Source organism: Phyllopteryx taeniolatus, chromosome 11 (assembly GCF_024500385.1).
Source record: "Phyllopteryx taeniolatus isolate TA_2022b chromosome 11, UOR_Ptae_1.2, whole genome shotgun sequence".
Taxonomy (NCBI): domain Eukaryota; kingdom Metazoa; phylum Chordata; class Actinopteri; order Syngnathiformes; family Syngnathidae; genus Phyllopteryx; species Phyllopteryx taeniolatus.
This window is the reverse complement of record NC_084512.1, coordinates 16,777,156-16,800,895: the sequence shown is the minus strand read 5'-3', so window position 1 is coordinate 16,800,895 and position 23,740 is coordinate 16,777,156. Positions and strand designations below refer to the sequence as shown.

Sequence of the window (23,740 nt, the reverse complement as noted above, 5' to 3'; positions counted from 1 at the left end):
CAGTTATTTTTGTTTTGTTTTTTTGCGTCATAAATCTGTGTGTGATTTTAAGGATGATAGATTTACCCTATTTTCTAACACGTCATTTCATGCTGTGCTATTCCAAAACCTTCAGAGTGAACTATTCTATGTGGGCTCATCATTTTATGGAGTCTATGTACACGTATCAAGATGTGTTTCAACTCACAGGGTCTGTATGGCTCGCAGTGAAGCGAAGGTACCCTTGGCCAGAGTTTGGATCTTGTTGTCATACAGCGACAGCAGCGAGAGGTTCTGCAGGTCCTGGAAGGTGTTGGCACGGACGCAGTGAATCTTGTTGGCGTTCAGCAAACTGTGAGACGACGATGGGAAAGACGAGAAGAGAGTGGAGGAGGGAATCGGGCTTGTCAGACTTTCCTTATTTATTCATTCATTATGCGTTCCAGCTGGAGAACGACGCATAGGTACAAAGTTTACTCAAAGGTTAGGACTTCTTCCTGAGTGGGAGTAAAACCATTCTGTCTGTATAGTGTGTGTGTGTGTGTGTGTGTGTGTGTTCTTACAGCAGTTGCAGGGCATAGAGGCCATCAAAGACACCCTTAGGCAGGTCGGTGATCTTATTTCCATACAGCACGCTAGGAGATCACAACACAGGCATGATTTAAATATGGAAAAATGACAAGCCAGATGAAAATTTATGCCGCCGCACATGCACAAACAAAACACGGCCTCAGGAAGGAACACTTACAGCGAGTTGAGGGAGCGCAGACCCTGGAAGGCGTCAGGAGCTATCTCCGAGATCTGGTTGTTGCTCAGGTCTCTGATGGTAAAGAAGGATAGTCAGTCAGGGAGACACTTGGAGGGTTTGATGTGGCTTGAGAGCACTCTCATCTCGGTGTTACCCTTGTCAAGTAACCCAGGAAACATCAAGAAGAGGTCATAAATGTAAGCCAGGGCGTTAACCCCTATTTGAAAAAAGAAGTATCAGCATTTTCTTTCCACATTTACTTGAATCATTTTTGGCCTGTACTTGGGTGTAAGGTGATTTGCAGTAACTGACACTCTATTGTAATACAGCATTACAAGCCATTATTAATCAAATGTTGGTGATATTATACATGTTACAACATCAGTAACCATGAGTTACAATGGATTTTCACCCTAGGGTGACCACATGTTGGAATTTTAAAACCTTCCATTCACTTAGTCGACGTGTATTACTCCTCTCGCTGTGACTGGTTTGGGTAAAGCAAAAATTAATCTAAAAGCTGTTTTTATTTTACTGAATGGAGCTATTAAAATCAAAATTTATTAATGTTTGATTTTGTGAAAAAGGACACAAATTCAATGGGGAGTAAACCTTTTCTTTAAAAAAAAATTTTGTCGTGTTTTAGCATTGTTTTCTTGTTAAAGGGCATCTATAGTGTATATATTTGTTATGCTTTGACTTCTGCAGATATTTTGGTCAAACCACTCAAAGTAACACAGATGTAATGCAACACATTACAATTCAAAAACAGTATTATTGCACAACACTGTTTGTGGCCCATCAAGTCGCTGAGTTATTAAACATCCATGACTGATGCGCAGTAGACTGCTTGTGAACATTACAGTTGTTAATCGGATCCACAGGCTCCTTCCCACAGGATAACCACTAATCCTATGTGTGTCTGTGACTGTAAATGCAACACTCACTGGAACCAGGGGGGAGGGAGAGAGAGAAAGAAAGAGAGTGCGAGAGATAGACCGAAAGGCTGGATGCACTATGGACTGAAATGGAGTCCACTCGGCCCACTGTTGAAGGAAAATCATCATGTGGTGAAGAAGTGGCACAAGCTCACATTTTGGGGGTCACAGTTAAATAAGTGGCCATTCGCCTTGTTCCTCCTGATTTGAGGTCTCTTGGAAATTTCAATACAGCGGAGGAGCCAACATCTGCTCTAGTGTGTGTCTGTAAACTGAGGCACCACTCTGTGTGTGTGTGTGTGTGTGTGTGAGAGAGAGAGAGCGAGAGAGAGCGAGAGAGAGGCTGGTATTTCCTGGGATAAGACGACACACAGGGTCAAGAGGAAGCATAACGGCATAAATACACTAGCATAGAAACACCTATACACTGTATATGACTATATTTAACTTGTATAAATCACATCTCCAAATTTTATCCACATCCTATGAGAGACATAACAAAGACATCTGCAGATGATATCCCATGAAGGTTGCAACATATGATGTATAGGTGCTGTCTAAACCGTGTGCGTACTGAGCGAGTCTATCGAGGGCACAGGGCCAGCTGAATCAACGCAGCCGCGGAGGGTCAACACAGACGTACCGCAATGCATAGTTGACGCTAAATGCAGAATCAGCAGCAGCATTGGGTCTGTTTCAGAAGACCACAGGGAAGACCCCTAAATGTCCTTTTGCTCATTGTATAATTTAAGGCTGCTCGGTTCTTCTATTTTATCCCTAAAAGAAATATAAGGCACTTCAGGATCCACATAAAATAAATTAATGAATTAATTAATTTAGAGCATACGATATGATGCGAACATCAAAAGGGCAATCATTCAATGTAGGGAGCACTAGTGGGACGCTTCATTAGGTACACCTCACACAAGCTGGATCAAAATGAAGCAACATTTAAACAAAAACAAAAAAATAATTCGATTAACACTGACAGATGAATTGTTAATTGTATAACAAGGGAACCTCGATTTAATGAACTAATGGGGGACGGGTCATCTGTGACAGCAGATTGTCCGTTATTCGATATCCGTTAAATCGGGCTCTGTTAAAAACGAGGTCCCATTGTATATGTCTATTAGTGTGGTTGTCGTTTGCAGTCGTGTAGAACTGCACTGCATCGTGTCGAGGGGTGTAACCACAATAGTATAATCAACCATCCATTTTCTATACCCCTTATCCTGTTCAGAGTCCCAGCTGACCTTGGGCGAAAGGCGGACCTCACACTAGCCTGCTTGCCAGTCAATTTCTCGGCACATTATAGAGACAGATGACCAACCAATCAATGACCCCACAATAATAAACATGGAATAATATACATGTCATAAAATTTAAAAACTCAATTTGTTAAAGGGATAGGCTCCAGCACGCCCGCGACCCTAGTGAGGAGAAGCGGCTCAGAAAATGGATGGATGGATGGAATTTGTTAAAGGGGAAAAAAAACAAAAACTGAGCATTATCTTTGTAAAGATGGATATTTTGATGCAGCTCTTGTATTGGATTTTGTTAATAATAAGGCATAAGTGGTCCAAATATAGTATGCATTTACTTAATATTAGAGTGCCTTATCCATGCTTGATCAAAGCACATAAATGTGCCCCAGGGCACCTTTAATTGTCAGTAAAATGGAAACTTTTTGGATTGTTCATCATACATGCAGATAATTGCTTTCTGTTTGTTGTAATAAAACCATGTTTGTTGTTTCTATTCGTTCATATAAGTACAGCATATGCCAAGGTGAATGCAATCAGGAATATACTCTTGTTAGGTGTAAATGTGAGCTACAATTTAATATTCATGTTTACGCAAGTGTCTTTTAATTTAACTCAAACCATATCCGGTTCAGTCTACATGAGTTTACTGAATAAAATATTTGCTTTTGTACCAAAACAAAGACAGATCTGAGGTTTTCTTCTGTTCCAGTCTGCTATATAAACAGAGAGGTAGCCTTCAAAGCTGGGCAAAGAAACTCCCTGACCTTCCGCTCTTCTCCGCTTCACTTGCAGCTATGTCGGTCAGGCCCGCTGGCGTTACGAACTGCGGCTGACTGACGGGACAGCTCAACTACTGGCTTGTCACTGTTCTCACTCCTGCCCGACAGCCAAGCATCCCCCATTTCATTCCAGCACACTCTCCGTCCCGCTCATCGTCCCTGACCGGCCACAGTTTGTGCTTTGGCCATGCAGACGCAACACTCCCCACATTGGGCAGGGGTGGCACTCGCCAGGGGAATACCAACGAACAGCATTGGAAAGATGAGAGCTGTTATTATGACTGTGTAGCATATGAGCGCCTGCTGCACGCTGCCCTAAATCAGATAATATGTTTTCTGGGTGCAGACAAAATAAATGCTTCATGTTCCATTGGAGGTGGAGAAAGAACACAGCCTGCCGGCAGCCTCTTGTTCTCAGTCCTGGGTGAGTGTAAGCGTGTGCGCGTTAGTGTACTTACATCCTGCGCAGCTTCTTGTAGGGAGAGAAGGCTCCTAGAGGAACTACCTTAATCCCATTCTGCTCCAGACGTCTAGAGAGGATAAAAGATACAACAAGTTGACCAAATAATAACCTTCTCCCCGATTACCTCTGAACTCGAAGAGGTGGGACAACGTAGGTGAGCTGGAATTTAAGCAAATCCCAAGTTACTGTGGCAAAAAACAAGCAAGTTGAGTCCCCACGAAATGTCAAGCAAGTCAAGTCAAGCTGTTACTTGGGCTGAGCAAGTCATATATATATATGTATATATATATATATTTAGATATGTTTTTATATATTGTACTAGTAATTTATGATTTCATATGTACCTGTGGCTAAAATCAAAGCGTGGAGAGTCTTTGTCATTGAAATGCATGCAAGATTTCACAACATAAAATATGCTTTCAAATACAAAGCGAGATCCACCCGAAAAAACATGTCTAACCATTCAATAGTCAGAGTCAAGTCGAGTCTCATGAATGCCAAGCCAAAGTCATGTTTACAAGTTTTAGCCAACCGAGTCCCAAGACCTAAAATTGGCGACTCGAATCAAGTCATGTGATTTGAGTCATCCACCTCTGGGCGATTTGCCTGATTATATTGGGGGACCTTTATTCTTCAGCAGCAATAGATGCAGGAATCTTAGAGTCATAACATTTCAAAAACCAATAAACATCGTGCATACTAGTGTGCCATGGAACAGGATCTATGAAGGTCTTCAAACTACAGTCATGTTTCTTCTTGATGAAAGAACTTCCAGCATTTATGATCTCGTCTGAAAAGCCTGAAAACAGTAACGATCCTACTGAGGTGAAACATGAGTCAATTTAAGGAAAGCTGGTCAAGAATTTGCCATGCTGACAATGAAAACATACGCTCGTTCATTTTGAGGCCTAATCAGTGTCAGATGGTCGCAGGGGAGCAGACAGCACCAGAGGCCATTAGTGTGGGCGTGCATGTCCACCACGTTTCAAGTTGCTACTTAAGTTGGTCCCAGAGCAATTCCCCCTGGTGTAGCTGGCAGAGGGCTGTTTATCTGCAGGTCAGTTGACAGCTTTTAAAAGTCTCCTTAACAAGGCTTAGCGGGGCCCGGCCGGGGCCAGCTGGGGTTCTGTCTGGTCGTCCAGCCACCGAGAAGTGTGCTGCACATCAGCAGATGCGAGGCCTGCGCTATGGATGCTAAGGTCCGACCTAGCTTAGTCAAGATCATTAAAAGGCTATTTTTCACCAAAAGGAAATGGGAATCATTTAAAACCTGCAAATTATTGATGATAGTTGTAACCACAACCTCTTAAAATGAGGGGCTTGCTCTCAGAAAGAGAACATTTCCACACGATTTAATCATTCAATTACAGACATTTATGATTTATTATATGCCTTTGAGGGGCTGCGTTGCTATGTCTATGGGCAGAGTGTTTTTGCGAAACATAAACCACTTCTCCTCAACTTCAGAAAATGTTCAATCTGTAGTCTGCCCCCCTCAAAGCAACATGTCCATCCTCCACAAATGGGTTGATATAGCGGCGCAATTGGCATTCTTGGGATGGCAGTGATTCCAGACCACAGATTCCTGTGGTGGCTGTGCTCTCGTGGTCTGTTTTAGTCTGCTTGTCCTGATGTGTCTGTGATTTTGCCGCAAAGTGACGGTGCTGCGGTTCCTTCACCCTCACATAGTGGCCGGGTGTTGGGCCAATGTGGCTATTTGTGCTTTTTTCTTAGCAACTAGCTCTTCTCGCTACTTCGCTACACAGTCACCAAGTGCGCCTTGAGCTTTTACAGATCCTACAGATCAATACATGCAAGTAACTTAATCCCCCAATCAAAAGAGGAGTTGCTGTGTTTGACAGAGAAAACTAAACAATCCCTCAGTGCCTCCTTCAATCAATGCTTTCCATCCAGTCTATCAGTCTGAATGGTTGTATGCGTGTCTGTCTGCAGGCCGCTGTCAACACAATCAATGGTCTTGATCCTTTTCATTAAAGTCCGAGCATGGCTTTCATTAGGGGGATACAGCATTTTTTTTTATGAGTTTGAAAGTCACGGCAGGGTAAAGGCAAGGGGGAGTTCAGTCATGGCCGACCGTGGTGCATAATAATTTGTTGTGGTCAGTGTTTGGGCTAACTGGATCTGCTCTTGCAAGAAACCAGCTCACATCCCCACAGCTATAAACACCGGCATTCATTAGGAGAGAACAGGGCATACGTAGGTTCTGTATCTTTTTTCCATTTACACATAATGAATGTGTGTGTGTATGTAAGTGCCTCATTAACAAGGCATCAGGCTGGACTTGATATCAAAAGACTGCCCTCCTGTAATTGAAACTGATTTTATAATGAACTTCAAGCACAGATCAAACCAGCTGTACCAAATTATTGAGCCTCCCAAGAACAGCTGCCCCTTCCCCTTATTTTCTCTCATTTTTCCATCGTCGATCTGTCTGGTTTTGTGGTGATTTAGCAATCTGGAGAATACAGTAAAGGAGCGAAGAGGTAGAGCCTGAGAGGTAAGGCTTTCTTTGGGAATGATGAAATGCTTGTGATATAGGAATGTTTTTCACCATGGTCTTGTAAAAGATGAATCAGAGTTAATTGGCAGGCCATGGTTTAGTACCAATTAGATGTGAAGGCCAGGGAGACCTTTTAAAGTGTCTTCATCGACTATGTGGAGAACTCTACTGTGCATGGAGAAACCTAGCATTCCGATGTCTCTGTTCTTCGTTACAGGGACTCTACGGTGTTTAAGAATGTAAAAATGTAAGATGTTTTCGGAACCATGTTTTAAGACCACTTTAATCAAATTTAAGACTTTTTGACTATATTTCAAACAGCTAGCTCAGTCCATTAGGAGGCATAGCCTACTTGAAACTAGTCCCCTGCAACACACCATCAAATGACTACAGTTCTGATAGTTCCACACATTCTGTCTCTGTTATGCAAAACCCCAAAACATTAACTTAGAAATTGCAATTTCTGTAGAAATAGCATATGAAGAAGAGCTGATGCTGAACTGAAGAAACTTTTAAAAATGAAAGAGCGACACGGCTGAACATGACTGAACTGAACAATTAAGACCCACACACTAGGCGATTGCCACTCACACATATACCAGCTTGCTGTAAAGGCAAAAACTGTGACCCTCAATGTTATGAGGCTCTGCATGTACTGTATTATTTCTTATTGAACCACAAGCAACATGGTGCGATTGTATAGGAATAAGCGGATTGCCCTGGCCCCTGTTGCTATATTATAACAAAACAAAGGGAGGACAGGAACGAGAATTAAATGGAGAGGGTGTGGATAATGGAAAATCTTTTGCCAATCATGGCTGTATTCATTGAATGTACAACAGAGACGCCACACTTTTCTATTTCAGCCACATGTACATAGGAAAATATACATATAGTTAAGTATTATTCTAAAATACAATACATAATATGTACTGCACATTATTGGCACGTCTTGGTAGCAGCTTGCTGGATCTTGCTTCATATCTGGTAAGGTATATATTTTTTGGGGTGAAAACTTGTGATACTGTGCCGCATTTTTGATTGGCCATTGCATCTTTTTCCCTGGAAAACTTAATTATCTTTAAAAATAGTAGGATTTGTTCAGGGATTTTTTTAAAGTTAGAATGGTTTGAATTAGTTGAGGAATTAATTTGGGAACTTTCACATGGCAATGTGGAATTCTTTAAAAAGTAGTTTAATTAGGAATTCTTCTGAAGTTATAATGGTTTGAACCAGTTGAGAAGTCTTGAGTTATTTTTTTTGCGTCGAAAATTTGTCATTATGGGAAAATGAAGAAGTAATCACTACTGTATAACAAATTTTGGTGCACAATCCATGCATGTCAATGTTCTTCATTAGATGAAAATAGATGAAATTAGAAATGAAAATATTCTATTTGTATTGTTGTCTGGTGCATTGGTCAGACCTTTGAATGAATGACAGTAAGGATAAATGATAATTTTTAAGGAAATCAAGGCCTTTGTTTTGAAGAACCAAATGTAAGACTTTTTAAGGATTTGCATATCGACAGCCTGTTATAGTACAGCATGCTCGTTGTTGTGCTTAAAGACAGCCTGCATGGGGAGACTTTTCGTTGTCAGAGTGTTACAGCAGGCGGGCAAAGTCTTAACGAAATGGAGGACTTGAACATGCAAAGTGATGCCAAAGAAGACTGTGGGTGGTCATGCGAGTGTGAACTTTACGTCCAAATTAGGAAATTCAGCACACCAGCAAACTAGAAATGGGTCAGGGTTGTTGGGGGCTTCCATGCTTGCTGGGTATTTATAAACAGACCCCAATAGGGACAAGGAGACCTAGAAACTTGCTGTGTCGCCTTTGCAACGCGGATGCCGGTTTCCCCTCTGTTCATAAATCACTGGGTTTCATGAAGATTTCAGTAAGGGGCATTAATTAGCCCATGATAAGATCAAAATAACTACCTTAAAAAGTTCAGTCCCACATTCCCAGGAATTACAGAGGCCTGATAGCATGCGGGCTGTAAATAGTTAATGCTCAGACAGATGTTGGTGGACCGATAAACCAGCAAAGTGTTTGCGTGCGCTTGACAGCCATCTGAGCTGATAAGAGCACACATTCTCTGCCTTTGCTGCGAGACGTTGTGTCCAAGTATACAGTAAATGGAAGTATATCGTTCCAGCAGGTGATGCATGGCAAGAAACAGCAGGCAAAAAAAAAACAGCAACAACAACATGCGCACATAATAGATGCATGTTTTAAATTATTCCAAGCTTGCATGAGCATACACAGGCATGAATATGGAAGCACATACATGTCTTTAATGTGCACATGCCAACAAATGCCCTGCAGCACAATGCTTCAGTGCAGAATCAAGCTGTGGCTTTCTTTTTTGCTGGAATCCATCACTTTGCTCAAGTTGCGCTGAGTGAAAGTCCCAAGGATTAATATAAACAACATTGCTTCTCTGGGCTCCACATGATTAATTCAGAAAGGATAATGCAGAATTCCATCTTTATTTATGTCATATTCTTGTTTTTCTTTACACCACAAGTTTGGAGTGAGACTGTGGTACAGACTGTAGGCAGTGGCGGTGACCATGACCTTTCAAAAATGGTCCTATGGTGTCTTTGGTTTGCTTACGTTTGGGCACTAAAAACAACAAATTGTTATTCCTGTAAATGTCAGAACAGGCTTAAATGAAGGACTTTTCAGATGGTTGGCCATCTGGAAATTTGGACCTGGGCATCTCTGGATGTTGACTAACTGACTGCTGCGTGTCATACTGTCACAAGACGGTGCTTTTTGAAATGTTTCCACAAGACTGGATGCACAAATTAGCTACCCATATTTATTCTTAGACCATCAACATTAACCTACTATGTTCCCTTGTGCATTTAGTTGTATTAATACATACAGGTATTATGTGAAGAAATACACTGTTTATGTTGCAAAATATATTGCTTATGTGTCAGAGTATAGCATTATTTGTGGGTATTTATTTGTCAACCCTGCTGCCCATTCACAAATATAGTGTTTCAGGTGATCTTTGGCCCTCACACAACCTTTATTTACTAAACATTATTGACTGTCATAAGAGTGTAAAAAAAAATTCATGTTGTTACCGGTAAAAGTAAAGCAGTGTTCTCAACTCTAACTTTGATCATGAGTGACAGATTTCGTGCATAGCTTTCTGGTGTCGATTTTGATTTTCTGTTTCGATCCTTATCGACAAATTAGCCATACTGCACTGAGCAGCCACTAGAGTGAGGAAGGGTGTTTGGCAATAAACCCTATTACTGAGTCTAAGGATTACGGTAATCAAATTTTCGCTCTTTGCCTCTCTACTCTTCTGCGATGGTGTTTTGAAATAAGTATAACAAAAGCCCATGAAAAAAACTAAACAGTCAAAGCTTAAATAAATAAAATAAAACAGTTAAAACTTTAGATACTTGTTGAACAGATTTTTGTGTTTATGAGCTTAAAAGTGGAGCTCATCTCAATGTTTAGTTTGGTGGCGCTTACATTTCAGCCATGCTGTCCGGCAGGTTGGCAGGGATGTCAGTCAGACCTTTCCCTCTGCAGTCCACGATGTTGTTGCTGCAGGTACACATGGCGGGACAGGAACCTCCACCTGTGTTGCACGGTTGTGGACTGGAGGAATACTGGTGACCTGCAAACCAAAGAACTGGTAAATTAAGTTAAAAAAATAACCTAGACGAAGGGAAAAGCAGAAAGAGAGAAGGAATTTGGTTTCTAAAGCAGCAGTATTACATAGTTTGGAGTACTATGAAGCCAAACTTGTCACTCTGCGCCTTGGGAACTAAATAGCAGATGAACACTGATGATCCTTTCCAGGCATGCTTTGACATTGAGAACAAGAAATGAACTTGACGTTATGCTAAAGTTGTACATCCTTGAGAATCAATGAACAAGAAACTGGGTTATCTGTCAAAGGGATGGCGCCGCGTGTTGAGAGCGAGAACTAATACATGAATAATACAATTATGCAGATGACTGAAGGCCTCCAATAATATGCATTGATCTCTCCTCAAATGTTCCTCCTGAGTCTGCGCTCCCTGGGTGGAGAAAGTGCGCATTCAGCAGCCCACCCCAACCGTCTCTCTTTTATTTAACACTTCAACTTTCCAATTTGCATACAGAGCACATCAAACCATCACGCTGTCTCCTGGTACCTGTTCAAATAACTGCCAGTGAAGCGTTGAAGAGCGGGCGCCTCCACCATTGCGACAGCTGCGTGTAAGTGTGTGTGTGTGAGTGAGTGAGTACAAGATGTGTGGATGTAAGCCTAACCCAGATAAAATGAATTAAACAGACTTTTAAATGGGCTCATTTACACAGCATTACTAATCTGGGTTTCAAACTATTAATTTTTCATCATCGCTCTATCACTCAGCTAGTGGGGGACATGTTAGAAACAGAAGCGAATGGCGGTGGAAGTTACTGACACAGAGCTAGCTCTCTAGATAGATAGATAGCGTTCAAGAATATTAAAGAAGCCCAAAAGAGAATAAAATGACTATTATGGAGAAGGCAGAGAAATGACTTAATTTGAGAGCCTGTTTAAGTGCATGTGTTGGTGCCAGTCGGCTTTAATAATTGATGAAAAAATATTCATTGTATCCATCTGTGAAGGACAGCGATGAACTGAGAAACTCATCGGAAGTAGCAGTTACAGATATTTCATGATGGATTCAACACTTTTCTTAAGTTTGGATGCTAGTGCATCTGCATGTTAATATAAGTGAATGCTATCTACCATCTTTCATGAATGGACCACTATTGCACTAACTGGTTAGTTTTGGGCGGCAGCCATAAAACTTTAAATCACTCTCCTGCAAAATAACAAAAATTGAGTTAGGCCACTCTAGTTTTCAGCCTCGACTGATAGAACAAGGTCTAATCGAGAATCAGTGCAATTTTGAGAAGTATGGTGGTGATAATAATGTGTTGTGTAACTGCAGTGGATCATACTATTTGCCTCTGTCATGTGCCTAAAATGGATAATTTTTCACATAGATTTCCTTATGCATCCTGTTAAATCGTGTACCTAATGTTTTGGCCAGTGTCACATCGGAGAATGAGGTAAGCAGGACAACAAACTCGTGAGTTTTGACACAGATGCAATACACTGCCTGATCTGAGGCCGTGTGATCTCGGGATGTCAGAGGTTTGACAGATCTGGGATCAGCTGTAGGGCACAGCAGAGCTCCCATCTGATGGAACACGCCACATTTGACAGGCCTGGGATCGGGGAGAGTGCATAGCGCAGCTGGAGCAGTGTGAGCAATGACAGCTCACTGACAGGTAGACTTGAGGTGAAGCTTTTTGATGTAATCCTGCGCTCGCACAAGGTCTGTTTTCCTCATTCAAGCCTTTTCCCAGCCACCATATTCCAATTCCATCTCCCTTGTGTTATTTGCGCACGCACACCCTCCAAAGAGCTCCCATTTGCATTGCGGCTTGTCTTTACATTTGAACTTCCTCCTCTCATCATCCAAAATATAATATTATTGCTGGCTGCACTCCATATGTCTTGTACAAAATTAATTTTCAGTTCTCACATTTATTTATCAATTTATGTGTTCAATTACACTCCCAGCGCACTCTACACCAGATAATATGTCTTCACTTTGTTTATTGTTTCTTATGGAAAAGCCATTATCTTTTTGTCAAAAAGCCCACCATTATTCCACATGATAGTCAACGTTTTTTTCACAGTTTGTAAAATTGAAAGAAAAGAAAAGAAAGAAAATTGAAGTTGTGGAGGGCACGTTTTACATCTTTTTATCTTTTTCTTTTTAAGAAGAATGTGCAGGTGAAGCTGAAACAGATTTTGTATTGATTGATTGTTTGCTTTGATGGCAAAAACCTTTTTTTTTTTTAATTGAAAATGAGTCCCAGATTTGAATGTATAAAAACATTTCAAAGGACAATGAATAGAATGGAATGGTGGGTGTGAAATAGTAAAATTGTCACTCATAACATTCACAATACTGGAACGCATTTCCAGCTGAGAGGGAATGACGACACGTCGGATATGCACAGCCAAACCAAAAACACGTTATCCCCAATTATTCTATCTTTTGCTTTGCTTCTGCATCCTCGTTTCTCCTCAACTCAGCGCCACCCTGCCCCAAATCCCCCGCAGGTGGCCTGGCCTGGCCACAGCATGTACACACTACACAAAAACACACATTCCTGCGAATGAAAACACAAAAAAAATATGTGAGGTGGGCGTGTGTGTGTGTGTGTGCGTGTGCGTGCGTGTGCGTGTGTGTGTGTGTGAATGCCAGCAAGCAAGTCACCGAATGAGTCCTTCACAGGGAGTTCAACTTGTGGTCAATTGTTAAAGCAAAAGAAAACTGGGTGTTTGCCTGGACGTGTGTTTGTAATATTGCATGACTTTACAGTATATGCTGTATTTATGTAGGTTTATCCTGTTTTTTTGTTTTTTTTTGTTTTTTGGGGGTGGGAAACGTGATTGTTAGTTATTAAAACTCACAGGCAACTAATCACGTTGGGAATGGGAACCGCAGCTTCCCATGAAGCTCAGCCTAAACTTTCTGTAGCCTTATCTTCCGCTCGGACAGTTCCTACTCGCTTTTCATATCTCCGAGGGTTCCACTCCCACGCTTTGAGCCACTTTCCCCGGGCGAGGAATAGTTAATGGTCCGTGCTGTCACGCTGTATGGCTGCATAAAAATCACAACCCATGGAGAGCGAGTGAGAGAGGTGGGGGGTACACACCCACAGATATATCAACCAACAATCGCAGCTGGTGTTGTAGTGAGATGGCCTTGTGCGGGAGCAGAGGTTTGCATTCTGATTTTTTGCATTGTCCTGATATGATAACTTCATGTCCCGTCTCACACACGTTCCCTTTTGTTGTGTTAGAAGAGGCGCAACTACATAATGATCTTGGAGCGAGGAAAAACACTGACTACTGAATGAAAAAAAAAAAGGAAAAAGACAATACCTCTGAATACACCGATGGTTGTGCAATTTAGAATTCCACCAACATCTTACATTAAAAACTTGCAGGTTGAACACTTGTCATCCATCCAGTATGTTGTGTCAACGTATTGTGCAAAATTTCAATAAATCTCACAAAACCCTCACTGGAGCTTAGTTCAGTGAGCATCAAAGGATGAACTTGTGCATGTGTTTTGCTTTTTCTTTAGCTTTTTCTTTCTTCAAACAAATGCCCAACTTCAACAAAGGAAGGTAAGGTAATAATATGAGAAGAGAAGAAAAAGAATACACAATGAACCCTCACAGATTCACGATTTACCATTCACAAACTCACCTATTTTTTCTTTAGAAGTTAATAACTATTATTTGGAAAACTCGTATATTTGTACCTTTCCCTGGATTTTGTGGTCTTTCTGTAAAGCCCTAAGATGCTGCCAGAACACCTTTCTTTTTCTAAGGCGCCATGTTAGCTAAGGAAAAGCTAGCATTGCTCACCAGCCAATAGCCAGCCGGCTTGACGTAACGGAAAATTTCATTAGAGGTCTGAGAAGCAGGCGAGTCCCCCTGTTCTGTTGATGCCGGAGAAAGCAGGGTGGTAAACTTCTCAAGACAATGCAAAGAAGCTTTCCGGAGCGCTATTGGCAGTGGTAGAAGCTAACAGCTGATCAGCCGGTAATGGCTAGCTGCTCATCATAAGCGAATGTCACGCCAGTAGGAGCCGACGCGTCACTCGCCGCAGGCATGAGTGAGCAGAACTGAGTGTAATTTGAGAGACTGAAGTGGGGTCAAATGCTAATGTTAACTGATAGCTCACTTCCCGTTAACTGTCTGGCTGTCATATGCATTGCCTCCTGTTATTTTGTTGTGCATTTCCATTTTACACTTGTACCACGACGCAAACAGGCTATGAGGCTCATCTGTGACGTTTTTTATTACATTTAATTGTTCTGCTTTTTCCATCGACGTGGAATGTGTTTGATTATTATTCATATTAATATTACAGTGGTTAACTTAATTCTACACATTATGGCAGTTAAGGGATGTAGTAAAATTTCTTAAACCACTGCCTCTACAATTAAAAAAGGTGTTATGATGGCGATGGTTTGAAGTCACTTAATTCAATTTGCATGATTTTAAATGGGTGGGATGATTTTGCCCCACCTTTAATCTTCCACTGTAACAACTTCTACTCTCAGTGGTTACAGAAGCTACCAGGAGAACACAAAATCTGGTGCAGTGCTATCATTTAGCCGTGTTCAGATTTTGGTTGTTTAAACTGAAAACAATGCAACATGCTTGCGGTATTTGTCACACATGGACATCTTACCCGAGCAGCTGAATTCATGTTTCTGAACCTCGGCCACATTGAGACCTTTGAGCTCGGGCGGTGCTGTGCACTGAGTGAACAGACCAATGGTAGGCCGCTGTCGGAGCCACTGGGCCAACCAGGCCAGATGACAGTCACAGTTGAGATTGTTGGAGTGGAGACGGCTGTAAAACAAACAAAAAAAGAAGAAACTGAGCTATTTGAAGATCTTCTCTGCCTCACTTTCTTGTCAATTTGACAGCGAGTGAAGACTCAAATAACACAAACGTGTCTGTTCTTTCCTCGAGCTCATTACAAGCAACCACTGCGGCCATACTCACTAAATAATACGCTACAAGAATGATTGTAAACGCGGCATTCTGGACAAGGGAGAAGAGCCTTCCAAACCCAACACTCCAAACATGGCATTCCTGGAATGCTGCATTTGTCGAGAATAGCTATCGCTGGTGTTTGGAGCATGTATCCATGTGCACAGACACTGACAATACACACAAATAGTAAAAGCTATAAAATGTAACCCCGCTGGGAGCAAAGAACCCCGGAAGGTCACCACAAGAAATCGGACGCATGGCTCAGAGTGTTTCAACAGCCTTGATTCTTTTCATTTGCACATAATTCCACATTTAGTAATCACATCATTGTGCAATACACAAGAGGCCCCAGGGGCTATTTGCGTCTTTAAGTGCCAGTTGTTGTGTTTAGATGGGGGGGGATAATGGCTCCTGGCTTTGCTACAGACCCCGTTGTGGTTCTTTGTGGTTCTGCCCCCCCCCAACACTGTCTGGAACAAAAGACCCTATATAATTCAGCACTTTCTCTACGAATGTTATTTCAAACAGCAAATGTAGTCGTTGTCACTCACAAGGTTCGCAGTTTGGGCATGTGGTTGAAGCTGGAAACTGGGATGCTGCTGATGTTGTTGTTGTTCAGGGTTCTGCGGGAACGAAAGAGCAGAAATATGGTCAACGCTCCATGTATTCTTCAAAAAGAGTTTTGCTGGGTTTTTAGATCTATTCTGCCCTGCGGTGGCACCCAGCTGTGAATATAACACCTCATTCCACACAGATGGGGAAAGCCTGTACAACTCCTATGCACACCCACGGGCACGCATGCAAATACACAAGTGTCAGACTCTCAATCAACCTTGCATGAAGTCTAATTCACATACAAGACTCTGGGCATCAGCTGCAGCCAGGGAATCAGGTCATTTCAATCAGCCTAAAAACCCTTTACCATATTTCAACCACAACCCCCCCATTTTATAACACAACCTGTCCCCTCCTCCCATGAAAAACCTATATAAACAACCCCCAATCCCGCTTACACCATTATGACAACCTATCACTACATCTGCAATCCATCCATGCCATGAAAGCAGCCTTTAATGGCTTTTTTTGTACCACCCTCGCTCCCCCCCAAAAAAGAGAGAAAAAAAGCAATCTTTTACTATAAAAATAATAAGGCTGCTGAGGCCCCTGTGGCCCAATCTGCACTGGAGACTCCTTTGTTTAAGGAGGACTGCTCAAACAAAAGGCTTGCAAATATGAATGTTGATGATTAGCTCTTTCTTTCAAATAAAAATGGCACCAAAACAGCAATCGGTCCAGAATGGAATGCTTAATGGTGGGAGCCACGTTGTCAAGATGACAAGCTGACCCCGAGGTTGCACTGAGGGGGGTGTTAATGTGATAGAGGGGAACTCTGCTGTCAACTGTGTAGAACAATGAGTTAATGACGGCTGGGCCCTCACGATGCAGGCCCCCTCAAGAGCTGCACATGGGGGGCTTTGAGGCGAGGGCCACTAATTTTGTCTATACATTAGTTATGGTTATTAGCGGTAGCGAAACAATGTCTTCATTTAACTGAGTACTCTAATGGAATGATATTGCTTTGGAATAAAATACTCACAGAACTTCCAAGCCTCGCAAAGCTCTGAAGGCGCCGTCCTCGACGCAGCCGATGTGGTTTTTATCCAACTGACTGTGAGACAGAGACAGGGGTCTTGTTAGGAAACGCACAAAAATCCTCCTTTTCCCCCATGCACAGTCCTCATTATCTTCTAAACAGTGAGCGGCACACTGATGAACTACGGTAAATCAATACTGTTCATCTAAGATCATGTATCGCCAAGAGTGGACAGAGGATGAGGAGGGTGACTTATAGTTTTTTATCATTATCAGTATTATGATGTGCGAATATAGTGCATGTACCTCCAAGGATAACTAAATCACTGTCGCCATGAGGCATCTTTGTGCAGCGGCACTCAAGGTAGCTGTTAGTCTACTCATTCACAATGATACACTTGCCACTCAACACACATCCATAACCAGCTACTCTCACTGTGCACAATGCTTCAGTTTTACCACTAACAGGAGCTTTCTGTGATGGTTGGTGTGCTTTTCTATTGGATCTGATCCTCGAAAAAGTAATTTAGAGCAATAAATGTGAGTGTGAATGTTTTTTAGTGCATAAGTGCCTTGCGATTAGCTGGCGACCAGTTCAGGGTTTTCCACGACTCTTGCCCAAAGTCAGCTGGGATAAACTCCAGCTCATGTGTGACCATAGTGATGATAAGCGTTATCGAAAATGGATAGCTGGAGGGATAGGACATATTAAGGACAGCACGGACTAATGGTTAGCAAGTCTGCCTCACAGTTGAGCGATCTCTGTTACAAATCTCGACTCAGGCCCTCTGATGTGGAGTTTGCATGTGCTCAGAGTGCTTGCGAAGGTTTTCTCTTGGAGCTTCCTCCCACATTCCTAAAACATGCATGTTAGGTTCAATGAAGACTAAATTGTCCATAGTTGGGAATGTGAGCATAAATGTTTTTTTTTGTCTATATGTGCCATGTGATTGGCTGGTGACCAATCCGGTGGGACTGGCTTAAGCTCAGCCACAACTCGAATGAGGAAAATGACAAAATGGAAAACAATGTGGAGCAATCACATGTCAGAGCCAACTGGAGCGCTAATTGTCAGTAAAGACACAGTCGCCACATAAAATCCTATTTAATGCTGTAGTGTGCAGCAAAATGATTAACAACGTGAGGTAAGACTCCGCACGTTTTAGTTCATCTGAGAGACTGTTTGCATTTCCCGGCAGCCACGGCAGCCCCATTTGCCGGAACATACATTAGTGTTAACGTAGTTTGACGTGCCTTATAAGGAGCTCCTGTTTTGGTTAGCAACCATGTTAAAATGGGCTCAGCAGTTAACGTTCATGTTAACGTTCACTTTCCATAATCATGTGCCGAACAACAGCGTGTTTGAACTGAGTTAATGACAATGACCTCTTATTATTTCCTGATGGGAAAAGGGAGGGGGATGTTTATTTGGCTTAAGTGGATGACGCACACAGCGACTATTAAAGGGCTTCTACAAAGAACATTATGAGAACAACATATAAATAAAGTAAAAATAAACAATAGTACATTACACCAGAAAGAAATATATAAAAAATTATACCATACATGTTGACTGTATGGTATAATCATAAGCTGTTATTTCAAACATTTATCCATTTTTACATCACCACCATTTTTACAACATTTATACATCAAATTCAAAAGTGAAGCAGACTCACAGGTTTTTTATGTCTGTAGCTCCTCTGAAAGATTTTCTTGGGATGGACTGGATTAGGTTCTCGCTCAGATCTCTGCGGAGACAGAAAGCCATGAGATGTACATTATCCATAATTGAAGTGGTTTGCAAAAAAAAAAAAACATTCATGTGTCAACAAAATCCTTTTCTGAAGGCCAATTCCTACACAGTACTGAAAGCCATTTTGATTGGTTCTTATGAAATATTCAAATTTCCTGATATGGTGAATTTGAGGTTTACATTAACTGTAAGATATGATCATTACAATTACACAGACACAAAAATAATACAATTTTCTCTCTGTAGGTAGTAAATCTATGATCTTCACTTTTTGGACTGAACTAATGAAATACATTTTCCAGTTAAGTTTTTCATATGGCAGATCATCAAAACCTTAAGTCTGTATCAAGAATTATTTTACAGTGTCCACATTATTCAGTCTTTGCCCATTCACGGGTGTTAGGTTCCCTACTCCGAGCCTGCACACAAAGACCAAACAAATTGCATGACATTGGCCAGTGAAAGGTTGTCATTGAGCCTGATTCAAAATGGAAGCTGCTGGCTGAAAAGAACATAATTGTTGGGCATTAGAATGCGTGTGTGTTCACAATGTAATGTTGGATACCAATGAGGCATGTGTGTGGAAAATAAGAGTGTGAGGGGACGAAAGTGAAAGTAGCCATAGTTTTAATTAGCGCAGTCCTTTTGTCTGCAGTTAAAATGGTTTGGTAACCTCTTTCAGAAAGGCTCTGGCCCCTCTTCGGCACACACTGCACCGCAAAACTGTAAGGCCTGTCTTGACAAACATACTAATGCACACGAGTGAGACTCTCACAGTGTGGACGGAAGTAAACAGACTTCTTATGGGCGTCCACGAAAGATGCTCAAACGTGACCGCAAATTCCACAATCTATAAATCTAGACGACACAAGTGCACCGCGTGAGATTTCGATGACTCCTGCTTGTTTAATGTGCATATACGCTTCAGCATGCAATGCCATGATGCAAAGTCCAAAGTGATTTCATGAGGGAAGAGGCTCGTTGGAAGACATTATGGTCCCAAAAATGATCACTAGGTCATCATTCTTTGCAGAAATTGTCTTGTAATGGCATTCCACTGAGCTTCATGCAATTTTTTTAAAGGAGAAAAAAAAGAGAAAATAGAGGTTAGATTGTACAGTACAACTTTATGAGGGAGCAGGCAGTATAAAAACATGTTTTGGCTTGTACACAACAATTTTCCACCTTATCCATCATAGTCAATAGATCTGCATACGAGGCATTTCCTCCAAGGGCAATTGTGTTCACAGGGAGAAAACCATTGTTTATTGGATGTTTTCCGAAATATTAAAAAGGCTCTGTGTTTCCTTGCAAGGGGCATTGGGAACCAGAACCGTTGGCTCCAGCTTTGAGCAAAAGACTTAATTGTCCTCTCAGTTTTGCACACAAAATTCATGCCGGCTCCATAAGAGAGGAAAGCTTTTGGTCACCCTAACCTTGCTCTGTATTTGATGAGTAATTCATCTTTTCAAGCAGGTGACAATAAGCAATGATCGCAGATCACTGTGCCAATGCCAGAAGCTACATTGTTGTTGGATGGGAAATAGGGAGAAGAACCGAAAACACAGGGATAACGTGACTACAACTTTATGTGCTTATGTAGTAAAATTCAATCCAAGCTGTAAAACATCTTTAATCCCATTAGCATGCTATAATACGATTGGCTGGAGACAGCTCCTCTCCCACTTGCAATGCCATTGATTGGATTTGCAGTTTCGGAAAGTAGCTTTATAAACGAGAGTCTGTATAGCGCACCAAGACTGTCGTCTTTCTCGCTTCTGCCCTTTAAAGCCTCTCTCTCTTTGTCCTTGGTCTTCATTTGGTGAATAATCACAGCGGTCATGATTTGGAGTCAGCAGTCTTCTGTGCATTGACGGTTCCAACTAAATTTGGCTCCGAAGGGCTTCTGCATTTACACATTCTTAAAATGGCAAACAGAACATTTCTGTGGGGGTGCATGCTGTATTTTACATAGTCTGTGGTTGCCACACTCTGACTCTTTTTTGTTTTTTCCAAGGCTTAGCTGACTCAGTTTGGAAGCGAGCGATTTGACATTGCTGATTAGTTTGGAAGTTGATTTTCAGGGAAACATAAAACTACCTAAAATAAGGCACAATTACAGCACTCACCACAAAGATGGATATGGGGCACCCTGGTCAGCGGGTTAATCTAAAGCAATGCTTCGAAACGTATACAGTGCTCGAGCACTCAAAACATAGACATTTTACAGTTAACAGGCAATCTGGCATTGTTAGTGAAGACCAAAACATGTCCCTTCCACTTAGGGGCCGTGAACATGAGCGGACTATATGTAGTGTGTGCGTGTGTGTTTTGTATATATATATATATATATAAACTTCATAAACTCAGGACCCCCTGTATTGCAAATCCAATTGATACATTCATGATGTAGTGAATGTCCACTTTAGTGTAGAAGTATTATAAGCACAAATGCTACTGCAGTATATACACACACACACACACACACACACACACACACACATATATATATATATATATATATATATATATATATATATATATATATATATATATAAGCATTTAGAGCATAGCTTGAGAAACGTGAAAGTGCGTCTCTATGTAGAAATATTGGAAACAGACAGCACTACTGTTTCTGTCAATTTGATAAAAACGGAGGACATGCGCATGTGTGTTAAGTTTCACAGCCGAACAGTAATGCATCACTGCAATAGCATTTGTGCTTATAATGCTATAATGCTTTTTTTTTTTTTTGTCCTGTTCAGCTGTTAGGTCAAACAGAATGAAAAATCTGTATCCCTTTTATGCCAAAACAGTTTTACTGTGTCACAGTGGAGTTTTTAAGGTTTCGCTGTGGTATTATAATAGAGGTTTATTGAGAATCAGACTTGATCAGTCGAACAGAACAATGTTTCTAGAAGGGAGAAAGAAACAAAGACAAAAGACAAAGCACTAATTGTAAACAGGATGAGAGAAGTAAATCATTACATTATCTACAACAATGAAAAGTTAAATATGAGTGTTGCATGGGGCTGTAGTGCTACACCCTGTGAGGGAAGGACAGGACAAGATAGAACAGGACAAAGACAAGAGAATAAGCATGCAGTGTACAGGACGAGAGTATAAGTGAGGGGATACACAAGCGATTTGCATATTCATGAGTTATTTGTTGCAGTAAGGGGTGTGTGCCTGCGGATACATGCAAGTGAATTGACCCCATTTTACATGCACAAAGACTGACTGAAGTGTCCTGTAATTGCACCGCGGCGGCTGAGGACCCCACCCAATCAATCGAGGGGCGGGATCAGGTCCACCCGAGAGCAGCCCGGCGGACGGGACACGTCCCACACCGAGGGACCCAGGGCGGTCCGCCGGCCCCACAGAGGTGCCCCGACAACCGGCCACCCAGCGGGGCCGCAGGGACCCAATGCCACCCCCCCCCCCCCCCCCCCCCCCAGCCAACTATTTACTGTAATTCTGACTTTGCTATTGCATTAGCCTAATGTAGGTTCATGATAGACTAAGGCACATTCTGGCCTTCGTACAAATTCAGATTATGTTGCTGCCGTAGGAATGGAACTCCATTGTAACCCAAGGAACTCCTGTAATTACCAAAGTTGGTAAACAGGTGTGGAGTATTTCTTTACCTCAAGTGATGTTGCCATCTACTGGGCTGGCATGCATATTACAGCACTGTATCGATTTTGCAGGTCTGTGTGAACTGAGATAATTTTGACAACGCAAGGAAAATAATATTATCTTTCGACCAAGTTCTTCATGTGTAAACGTCCCTAAAACATCCATCCATTTTCTATGCCGCCTTATCCTCACAAGGGTGGTGGAGCCTATCCCAGCTATCTTCGGGCGAGAAGCGGGGTACACCCTGAACTGGTCGGCAGCCAATCGCAGGGCATATACAAACAAACGACCATTCGCGCACACATTCACACCTAGGGGCAATTTAGAGTCTTCAATCAACATACCATGCATGTTTTTGGGATGTGGGAGGAAACCGGAGTGCCTGGAGAAAACCCACCCAGGCACGGGGAGAACATGCAAACTCCACACAGGTGAGGCCGGGATTTGAACCTCGGTATTCAGAACTGTGAGACAGATGTGCGAACCAGTCGTCCACCGTGCCGCATATTCATAAAACATATTCTTACATATTCTCCTACAATGGAGGTCCTCGGTTTACGATGGTCCCGACATGCAATATTTTGAAGTTATGAACGCTGCGCAATGGATTCGTTTGCACCGCGACATAAGAATACATTTTACTACGGCTGTTTTTCTATTTTATTGTTTTATGTGTTTTCATACAGATATTTACTGTAATTCTGACTACTGCATCAACATAGGTTTGTGATAGATTACAGCATGTTTAGACCTCTGTACACATCCAGGTAACGTTGCCCCCATAAGAACAAAATGCCACCATAAACCGAGGACCCCTGTACTTACCAAGTTGGTGAACTTGTGCCAAGTATTTCTTTACAAGTGACTGCACTTTTCAGTTCTGCAGGTCTGTGTGAACTGTGGTCGCAAAGACGCAAAGAAAATAATATTCTCATTGTACTAGGTTGTTGATGTGTAAATGTCCCTAATACTTGGTTTCTCCATTATTCTAATCTCCTGTCATACCAATTGTGTCCTTTTAATATATTTGTTTAGTAAGACAACTTCAGGGTGTGTGGCTCTCAGAATGTGAGGTTAAACAGGAGCGAAGCACAGACACAGTCAGGTAAAAGAAACAGGAGCAAAGGTTGTAACCTGCAGATGTCACTCAACTTGTGTAACTCTGTTCAGCATAAAAGACTCAAAGGAAAACTGTCAGATGCTCATCATTCACTCTACATGCCAGCGTCTTGCAGCATTCGCATGATTTGTTGACCATTTGGCTCCAGTTTAAGCCTTCAGGCCTTGAATGGAGCGCTGGAATGATGTCAGCTTGCAAACACAAGGGGATGCTTGAAATTATTTTCTTTACATTACAGGTGTATGAACTGAGTGTGGCTGTGCGAGACCTGGTATAGATTTACCTTAATGCACAACATACCGCGGGGTGGGCACTTAGTTCATTAA

The 23,740-nt window shown here is 41.8% G+C and overlaps 1 protein-coding gene across 4 annotated transcripts in view; it reads right to left on the bottom strand.

The window, feature by feature from the left end:
* The window catches only part of slit1a (slit homolog 1a (Drosophila)), a 119,818-nt gene that overhangs the window by 33,456 nt on the left and 62,622 nt on the right, over positions 1-23,740 (bottom strand). For all 4 annotated transcript variants that reach the window (XM_061791150.1, XM_061791152.1, XM_061791151.1 and 1 more), the window contains exons 5-13: positions 18,579-18,650; positions 16,904-16,975; positions 15,858-15,929; positions 14,996-15,159; positions 10,198-10,345; positions 4,171-4,242; positions 728-799; positions 543-614; positions 188-331 (exon numbers count right to left, since the gene is read on the bottom strand). In XM_061791150.1, coding sequence (XP_061647134.1) covers positions 188-331; positions 543-614; positions 728-799; positions 4,171-4,242; positions 10,198-10,345; positions 14,996-15,159; positions 15,858-15,929; positions 16,904-16,975; positions 18,579-18,650 — 888 coding nt within the window. The remainder of the gene's footprint in view (positions 1-187; positions 332-542; positions 615-727; positions 800-4,170; positions 4,243-10,197; positions 10,346-14,995; positions 15,160-15,857; positions 15,930-16,903; positions 16,976-18,578; positions 18,651-23,740) is intronic.